Raw genomic sequence first — 9,678 nt, forward strand, 5'->3', positions numbered from 1 at the left:
AAATGTGGGTGAGCACAGCAGTAACTAAAAAATAAATAAATAAATACCACAAGCATAAGAATTAATTAAAGAAATTTAAATTAACTTTTTCACCAGGTATGACTGAAAAAATGAATACTCTGAGTACCGCTACATATTGACCAAAAGTAAAGTACAGTAATGTATGTTAAAAATAATGCAGTACAATTGCAAAGCTTTCAAAACGTGCTTTAATTTATTTCAAATGTTAAACATTTCAAATATGATAAACATTTGGAACTTCTACTTTAAAAATGCTAAAACTGCACAACCAGATGTCCGAAACCGCACAGACAAAATGAACAAATTCAGGACTGTGGCTGTTACAAACCAATACAACCTAAACAATGTACAAACTAGCACCAGTTTATAAACTGAAATTTCACAAGGAGTGCATTTACAGTCTTTTGTACAGATTGAACAAAAAAAATCCATTATTGTGAGGTTTACGTGCTAAATTTATCCACTTTGTCCTTGGCATGTGCATAATTCATAGTAAAATAAAATGTAACTATCAATGCAGATGTAAAAAAAAAAAAAAAAATCTTTGTAAGCAAAGTCACCTGTAATTCCACCCAAGGAAAATATATTGTTACAGTACAAAAACTGGCTTGCAAATGCAAACATGCTTCTGACTTTGGGCTTCATCCGAGGGAATGCTTAAGTTTTACTTCCCTTAGCTCCTTGGTTTGAGTTCCACTGAAGGCAAGATGGTGCAATAAAAAATAGCATCTGGCTGTTTGCGGGGCACCGCGGGTAAGGAACGGATTTATTGGGTAACAAAGGTGCTAGGACAAAAAGCCAAACCACGGTGCATGTCAGGGTTAGATTGTGCTTTCACAAATTATTCAATTCCATTAGAGTCTGGTCCAACATCTGGTGCATGTCCAGGTTCTCCTCTTTAGCATGGGCAAGTTTTTCTAATAGGGGGAAAAAAAAAAAGAAAAAAAAAAGTATTAGTGGCACACAAGTGATTCTGAGAGGCAGCCGGTTGGACTGTTAATCATTAAGCCATTCACATATTTAACACATTCTTCACAGCACACAAAACAAAACAATTATTATGGTTTTGTGAGAAACCATGCACACAGTCAACATTCTTATTTGCACTGATAAAAGAACACTGGCGAAAATGGAGAATGCTGTATTCTAATTTGTACAGGCGTCATTAATATTTAAAAAAAAATATTTCCTATTGAAGGCTACATGGTGATAATTAGTGACATGACAACTATTGTGGTAGATGATTGCAATCAGTCAACAAGACAAAACAGGCAAAGAAGGAGAAAACAAAAGTCTGCTGACAGCCTACCTTTTCAAGAAAAGATAGTCAGGATGTTGAAAATATCGCCTCGGCCATGAGTTATTTAATGATATTTACATTTTATCCACAACATAACCAACTTTTGAGTGAATTTGTATTAAGTGAATGTTTTTTTTTAATTGGTACGTGTCAAACAATCAAAAGTATTTAAAAAAAAAAAAAAGGTTTTAAATTTGACATTTCCCCTCCAAAACTATAATACGCTAATTATATTTAAAAAAAATATATATATATATATATATATGAAAAATGTTCCTAAAAGATTTCTGGTATTTTACTAATCACATCTCAGCTAAAAGAAATCAGACATCAAATAAAGTTTCACTTTCTCACAAACATTTGATAGAAAATGAATAATTTTTGCTTTTCTAACTCTTTTATTTGCAGGTTTTTCATCATCATAAATTTATGTCAATAAATGATTTTATTTCTTATGCAACCATATTTTAATATTTTACTGTTACATTCTTGGGAAAAATACAACAATTCTAAACATTTAAAGTTCTGATACTGGTTTGGAAATATTTTAAACAGGAGCAAACTGTCTATATTTAGTGGAGTTAATTTATTAAAACTAAAATAGATTAAATATTAACCAGCTACCAGGTGAGTAATTATCCCATTTTGGAGTCTCCACTGTGGCGCGGTTAACGTCCACTTTCTGCCCTAATTTTTGACAATTGATCAAAACACTCAGAGCATTTAGATTGTACATTTATTGAAATGCTGCGTAACGTACAATGCCCGCGTCATAATCTTGCAACAGAGATACGCACAAAGCTTCTGTTTCATCCGACCAGATGTTCTCCATCATCTCACTACTTGACCAAAATCTTCCTGATCATAATCCAATCCCAATCCTCAAACAGCCAAAGTAAAATTCCCCGTCACAGTACTTGTTGTCGAAAAGTCTCGACTGCTACAAGAGAAGCTAAATTGGCTCCGCATTTATTTAAATTCTCGCCTGCCACCGATCTAAACAATGAAAGTAAGGGAAACTGAGATGTTGAAAGAAAAAAACAAGGCTTTAAGTGGGAAGAAATAGGGAAAAGGGACAGAAAAGAGATACTGCGTCCATGGAAGGGATGAGGTTTATTCTTTTTACACAACGCAGAACGATTTTAGGATTCTGTACAAGAGATGGGATGGACTCTGACATGAGGATGAGAACAAACATGAGGACGGGGATAGCACAGATGGAGAGGGAAAGGAAGATGGAGGGAAGGCTGGAGAGAGCAGACAGATGCCACTCCGCCGGAGGGAGGCGTCTTTGATGAGATGTAAACAATTTATCTGTGAGGGGAGGAAAGAAGAAGTAGAGTGAATGAAAGGGGAGGAGTCAGATCACGTCGGCAGGAGCCACGCCCATAAAATGGGGGGGGGGGGGAGTTAACGTGGAACAAAGCCGGACATGTTAGTTAGATGATCAATCAAAAGAGGAAAGGCTCGGGGCTACTCCATTGATTAGCATTTGTGTCTCAGATTACCATGAAAAGGCCCGACGAAGCGAAATGAAATAAAACCGGTTCATGCTGCTTCACGTGACATGCATTAATTACTTTCCCCCGGTTGAAAATTACTAACACTAAAAATGATCGAGGAGCCCACTGGAAGTTGCAAGACAATGCTCACACATGAAAGACATTGTTAAGACCACCCGAGTCAAACAATGTGCGTCATAACGCAACCTGAGAAGATGGCTACAGAAAAATATTAAATCACGATTATTTTGATCGAGATTGAAATCACGATGAATAAAAACTATTCACTGATTCTGAAACGTATTTTTCTTAGTTTACAAAACTCTAACTACAGAAAAATGTAAAACCATTAGAGTCAAATAATAGAGAAAAACTAAAATATGTATGAACTGGTCCTGCAATGTGTGCCTCTGCCTCTTGGGGCAGCGTGGTCCCATTTACACACATTAAGGTATCAAGGGTAGAAGAAGAAATTTATAATTGCACTTAATCAATATAACAGTTTTTCCGCAGATTAGGAAGAATATGTGCCTTTGAGTATTGTAATATTGCCTGTCTGTATGTGTGACTACAGCATTTGTTATTTTAAGGAATATCATCCAGAGAAACTGATGCTAATGTTCTATTAGCTTGATGCTAATTTTCTATTAGCCTATCAATTGGATATTACCTTTACATTACATTTTTGTTTTGTGTTTACTTTTTAAATAGCTCAGGGTGTTAATAAACAACTTAAATCAGGCTCTGGGTGGGAAGAATACATTTCACCACACGCTACAAACACCCACGACGCCGTTCAACACATTGTTTTTCTTCGATTATGAGGTTTAACCGCCCATCCCTAGTAGTAACACAAGAGGCACGGCCGGTAGAACATTTACATGGAAGTCATGTCATTGAGGGCGTGGTCCAGCTCCTCGCTGATGGCCTTGTACTTCAGTTTCTGAGAATACAACTCATCTATTGGTGGACCAAGGAGGGGCGCAGGGTGAGAAGGGGAGCAAAGGTGACATGAAAAGGCCATTCAAAGTGGAGAGTTGGAAACAGAGAAAGGGAGGAAAGAGGAAAATAAAGTTACACCAAAGAATGACAGGAATGAAAGGGCAGTACAAATAAGAGCAAAGTCCTCTTGTGGTATGTCAAGGAAAAATGTTGACTTGTGACTTTTTGTCATTGTCCTGGTTCCTTTAATTTGACTCACAAAAAGGCAAATTTGTAAAGCCTGCCACGAGAAATCGAGCCCTACTTTGAAAACCAAAATAACTGAATGGATTTCAAAACAATCAAAGACGAAGATGTGAGAATCAAACATACCCTCCAAGTCATCAATGGTCTTCTCCAGCTTGGCGACTGATCTCTCAGCGAACTCAGCACGAGTCTCAGCCTGCGCAGAAGAAGCAAAAACGTAAGCGCTCCGCGTATCCCCGACGGCAAAGGTGACAACGTGAAACTCGCCTCCTTCAGCTTGTCGGTGAGGATCTTGATCTCCTCCTCGTATTTGTCCTCCTTCTGCGAGTACTGCGGGGTCACAAAGAGGAGAAGTCACACAAACTGAGAAGGACTCAGCTCTCCGATAATTCTTCCGACAAAGTCGTCAAAGCACTACAACCATCCGGTTGTGGAGTTCTTCCGCCTCCGCCGTGGAGGAGATCGGGGAGGGTCTTGGTCGGCATGCAGTCAGTCGCTTACCTTCTCAGCCTGGGCCTCCAGTGACTTCAGGTTGTTGGTCACAGTTTTCAACTCTTCCTCCAGCTCAGCGCATTTGCTGGTTTGTTTGACAACAGGTGCAAAAAGGAGATGGGACAGAGAGGGAGGAAGCGACAAGGTCGAGGGATAGAACCAGATGTCAAATGGGGGGAGGGAAAGAAACAAAAGGGAAGAGTAGGGGGGGAGGGGGGAGGAGATCAATAAGAACGATAGGGATTAAATCAGGTGGGAACCCCTGAGTGAATCAAACAGAGCAGGAATGTGGAGATCAAATAGGAGCAGATTAGATTTGGACAGTCTGCGTTGGAATGGTTCTTTGGCACGTCCCTGCAATGTTAAGCCGGACTTCCACCAAGCGGTTCAGACAACTTTGTAGCGTGGATTGTTTTGTTTGTTTACAGTGTAAACTTGACATCGTCACATAGTGGTGACAATTCTAGGTCGAGCACTTGGCCTACTTTGCTTCACCCTGCCCACCTCCCTCTCTAAAGGTGGATAGGACTGAACCATTTTTGGATTTAAAAAAAAATAATAATTGCAGTTCATTTTTGCCCCTCAATTTTGCGATTTTATTTGCAATTTCCATTTAGAATTAATTATTTATTATTTTCTCCGCCTGTTGTTGTCATTCAACTTGGTGGAAAACGTGGCTTTGGAGTTGTGAAAAAGTGAAGCATCAAATGATGCATCAGCCAAATTTTGAGCTCAAGTGAATTTGTAAGGCTTACAAAATGATAATATCATAAAATTTTATTTATTGACTTTTTGCCGCTGTGTTACGTGAGAAGAAACACACTGAGCCAACCAAAATTCACTTCGGCTCCAAAAACGTCGATGCACAATGTAAAGCAGGAGCAAGCAAAGCGGAAGATTCATTGTTTTCGCTGAATGATTGCATGAAGGAACGTCTTGTGGCAAAAATAAAAAAAAATACACGTGTGTTAGTTTTGGCTCAAAGTACCTGTCTGACTGAGGAGTTTAGTGATTTCATGCTTTGCTCCTCAACTCTTAGCTCATCGTCCATCCTTCGCCAGTGACTGTGAGTGGCGATCGATCGTTTGCAAGCCGCAGCCAATCAAGGTGGGAGGTGGGGGCGGGGGGGGGGGAGCAAATGCAAATATTCGGCACATATAGTAAGAACACAAGGCGTCATGTTCCGACAGCCCGGCTGTGTATTCATTTAAATAAATATACTTTTTGCCGGGTAGGGTGAACTGCAAGCAGGGGGAGGTGAGGGGGTGGGGGGGGGGGGGCTGCACATTTTGCAAATTGTACCTTTCTGTCAGCTCGGCACGCTCCTCCGTACGCTCCAGGTCACTCTCAATGATGACCAGCTTACGAGCCACCTTTGGGGTGCGGCGCAAAAGTGTTTACAAAAGCAGCAACACAAGTTTATTTTCGGAAAGGTGTGGAAAAACTCGCCTCCTCGTATTTACGGTCAGCCTCCTCAGCGATGTGCTTGGCCTCCTTGAGCTGGATCTCCTGGATCTCCATCTTCTCCTCATCCTTCATGGCTCTGTTCTCAATGACCTTCATGCCTCTGTGAAGACATGCCCAGTGGAGATGTGAGGAGAGACGGCGACACACGGCAAAACGGAAACGGAACCAGAAGCAAAACGCACCTCTCGCTCTCATCGGCAGCCTTCTCGGCCTCCTCCAGCTTGGTCAGAGCAGTGGCCAGACGCTCCTGAGCACGGTCCAACTCCTCCTCAACCAGCTGGATGCGTCTGTTGAGGGAGGCCACATCGCTCTCAGCCTGAGAAGAGAAGACAAGAGGTCATTTTTGTTCTTTTTTTAAAACACAAACATTCCAACCACAAGATTTACATGTCAGCCCAAAGAAATGCTTGCTTTTTTAAGCAGTTGAGTTGTTTGTGAAAGCGGCTGAAGAAAGACTTCCTTTGACTTGTTCTGCTTTTTGACATGCTGCTTGGACTCATTCAAGATGTCAAGCTCACAATGAACACTTTTTTTTTAACTCAATATCGATTTTCTGATGTCATTTTAATTTTTTACTGTCATTTTCTGTGCCTGTAAGTTTTAGCCCATTGTGTGTCAAAGTAATTTTTAACATATTGAGTTGAAATTAGTTATCACAGAAAAGTATCTAGCAAATATTTGTTTAGCATATATGGAGGGATTTGGTGAAAATCAATATTTATAAAAGTGGCTCAAGTAAAAACGGCAATTTGAGTCCACATTTTCTGCAATTTTGTTTTTAAAATTTGCATATAGATGTGGCAGTTTGAATTTGGCCCCTCCTTGCTTTAAGTTTGACAGACAAGTTGAAATCTGAAAGTGAGGCCAACAAGGAAGTCATAGTCGTATACTGTGAGCAACTAAGCTGGGACCAAGTCATCAGATAAAGGAGATAAAGCTATATCAGACTGAGCCTCGCCTGGCCTCAGACAGTATAAGCCGCCCAAGGGATTTGCTCTCTTTCTAATTCAAGGTGGAAACACACCAAAAAAAATCAATCTGTTGCCGTGCGTTGACCATATATGGGTACGTCAAACTGCATCTGTCACCTACAAAGTGGCTTTTGAGCTTCCTGCTTACAGTGAATTTTTAAATCATATACTCAGAAGGACGCAAAGTTTCAGGATTCAAGGTCGCGAATTGGGTATGAAATTCAAAACGGAGCAGGTGAAGTTGCGTACGAGGCGCGCAGCATCCCGCATACCCCCCCGATGGAGTCGAACGATTTATATCAACGACAAACTCCCAAACGTCTTATCTTACTTCCTCTCTGGCTTGGCGCTGCTCGTGCAATTCGCGGTGTATTCTTTCGGCTTTGTCGTCCGCAAAGTTGGCTTGCTCTTGCAAAGATCGAATCTTTCGTTTGACAGCCTCCACCGATGTGGTTCCTGCCATTCTTCGTGATTCTCTCACGCCTAACCAACGCTTACACTCTCGAGCACTGGCTGGTCGACTGACTTGTCAACCGGCTTACACGTAAATGGGCGGATCGATTCTAATGGTGTTATCCATCGATACCGATGTCAGAATTGATATCGAACCATCATAGAAACCGATACTTTTTTGTTCATAATTATACACAATAAAAATCAATGTCAAAATACAATAACATAGTAGGGCCAAGTGTTCAAAAACGATGCGTTCATTAAGACAGGAAAAACTATGTCAATAAATCAATTTAAATTCAATTGCACATAAATAAGGTTTAAAAATAATTCATAAATGTTTAAAGGTACTTATTGAACAATACATGCTAATGCACTGTAGTACAGTCTACAACTTTGCAAGAGTGTCAATCACTTTGAGAACTACTGAGTTATAGAGATGCCTAAAATGAAACTACTTGAATTTAAACTAATGTACAACACAGCCATTGTTCTTTTATTTAAGCATAGTGTTAAAATTAAAGCCGTGCATAGTAGGTTTACGAAATTTAAATTGAGAAAACGAGAATGAGCCTTTCATGATGCATACGACCTTTCAATGAGCACGAATCAACCAAGAGGACAGGAATTAGTTGTCCTTTAGCACCCTCTACTGGTCAACTGTGAACATTACACACCGTGGGGGCAAAAGGTTGTACATTTTATACATAATCAATTAGCAAAATGATTCTTGAAAACAACCTCAGACAGAATTCTATATGGCTTACGTTATTGTGTGTTTAAAAACAAACCAAAAAAAAACAAAACGTAACTCTTTCTGTCTTAAGTGAGTCGCGACCATTGCATGTCGAGAACTATAACTGGCTGCCATCGCATCAAACAATTACTGTCTATCTACAACGTGTCTTTTTTTTTTTTTTATCGTCATCTTTTCCATGTCCGGCTATATTTGGCCAAATTGTGCTGCTGGCACATTATGAGGAACTGTTTTTTCCAGATTTGCTAAGCAAGCAGCCTGCAGCTCAATGTTGACCATATAAAGAAGTCGGCTATATATATCCACTCCGCTGGCTCCCTGTGCTCGTGGGAAGAGCGACTTGATTTTCACTTTGGGAAAAAAAAAAAAAGCCTCAGCAAGCAGCGACATATAAAACGACGAGGATTAGTGTGCAAAATGTAATACGACTGCTATCATGTGTCTATATTGAAAATAGATGTGGTGTGGATGTCGTGTACACTCAAGTGTGAATTTCTTTGGGCTGGCTTGTAAATAGTTGAGCTTGCAGTAAAATATAGTGCAAGGCTAAGGGTTTTAACTTTTGGGTTATGGAGGACCTCCACCTTCTAACATGAGAGTAAAATGACAGTGAAAGTGGAGCGTTAAGAAGAAGGTGAAAACGTGAAGGGGACGTGTGACGGTGCCCTGGTGGATCCCTCGTTTTTACTTACATCAGTGGCTTTCTTCTCAGCCAGCTCAAGTTTCTCCTGGGCATCTTTAAGAGCCTCGGAGTACTTATCCAGCTCATCCTCTGTTCCCTTCAGCTTCTTCTGCAGAGCTACCAAGTCATCCTCAAGCTGAGGCCCGTATCAGTTTTTTTTTTTTTTTTTTGAGGGGCGGGTGACCGGGGAGTGGCAGTAGCACACATATACACAGATACAAAAGACATACAGAGAACGGGAAGAGGACAGGACAGGAGAAAGAAAGAAAGAGAGCAAGGTTAAGGAAGTCAGCAAAGGTGAGAACAGATACCTTGGTGGCGACCTCCTCGGCGCTCAGCAGCTTCTCTTCAGCAGTTTGGAACTCCTCAAACACTTTATCTCGCTCGTCCTCAGTCACACGCATTTTCTTTTCCAACTCTCTTATTTCATCCTCTAACTAAACATGCATATTAAAGACAAGCCAGTTAAACAAGACAATACATTCATGCACATCTATCTATCTATCTATCTATCTATCTATCTATCTATCTATCTATCTATCTATCTATCTATCTATCTATCTATCTATCTGTCTATCTACACATGATGAAGAAGCAACAAAAGTGGGCCGACCTGCTTGCTTCTGTCCTCCGCCGCCTTCTTGTCTGACTCGGCCTGCTCAGCTCTGTCCAAGGCATTCTCCTTGTCGAGCTTGAGCATCTGCATCTTCTTCTTGATGGCGTCCATGGCTGCTTATTGCCCAAGAGGGAAAGACTCCGTCAAAAGTGGAAAAAGTGGCGAGAGCAGGAGCCGGGGCCGTGTGTGCCTCAGTGAACGTGGAGCTGGAGTGCAGGCTCTGCCTCGC

At 40.8% G+C, this 9,678-nt stretch overlaps 1 protein-coding gene across 8 annotated transcripts; it reads right to left on the reverse strand.

Moving 5' to 3' along the window:
- Nucleotides 1–191: 191 nt before the first annotated feature.
- Nucleotides 192–9,678, reverse strand: tpm1 (tropomyosin 1 (alpha)). Of its 8 annotated transcripts, XM_085913740.1 has the most exons (10): nucleotides 9,447–9,677; nucleotides 9,145–9,270; nucleotides 6,153–6,286; nucleotides 5,953–6,070; nucleotides 5,806–5,876; nucleotides 4,513–4,588; nucleotides 4,279–4,341; nucleotides 4,138–4,207; nucleotides 3,705–3,783; nucleotides 946–2,635 (listed from the first exon to the last, which is right to left on the reverse strand). In XM_085913740.1, exons 1-10 carry the CDS (start codon nucleotides 9,558–9,560, stop codon nucleotides 2,632–2,634), a joined length of 855 nt encoding a protein of 284 aa, XP_085769866.1. In that variant the 5' UTR covers nucleotides 9,561–9,677; the 3' UTR covers nucleotides 946–2,631. The 8 variants fall into 8 exon arrangements, with proteins under 8 accessions (XP_085769868.1, XP_085769864.1, XP_085769863.1 ...); XM_085913742.1 differs by lacking the exons at nucleotides 946–2,635; nucleotides 3,705–3,783; nucleotides 4,513–4,588 and adding exons at nucleotides 192–938; nucleotides 5,492–5,567 and having other exon boundaries at nucleotides 9,447–9,676; XM_085913738.1 differs by lacking the exons at nucleotides 946–2,635; nucleotides 3,705–3,783; nucleotides 9,145–9,270 and adding exons at nucleotides 192–938; nucleotides 8,844–8,969 and having other exon boundaries at nucleotides 9,447–9,675.

Source organism: Syngnathus leptorhynchus, chromosome 6, assembly GCF_054491065.1.
Source record: "Syngnathus leptorhynchus isolate UIUO chromosome 6, UIUO_Slep, whole genome shotgun sequence".
NCBI classification, from domain to species: Eukaryota; Metazoa; Chordata; class Actinopteri; order Syngnathiformes; family Syngnathidae; genus Syngnathus; species Syngnathus leptorhynchus.

Coding starts and splice junctions, on each gene's coding strand:
- tpm1 (XM_085913742.1), bottom strand. CDS start 9,560: ATGGACGCCATCAAGAAGAAGATGCAGATGCTCAAGCTCGACAAGGAG. Junction 4,208..4,278: donor TCACCGACAAGCTGAAGGAG/GCGAGTTTCACG, acceptor TCTTCTGCGCAG/GCTGAGACTCGTGCTGAGTT. Junction 939..4,137: donor GACCATTGATGACTTGGAGG/GTATGTTTGATT, acceptor TCCCCCTATTAG/AAAAACTTGCCCATGCTAAA.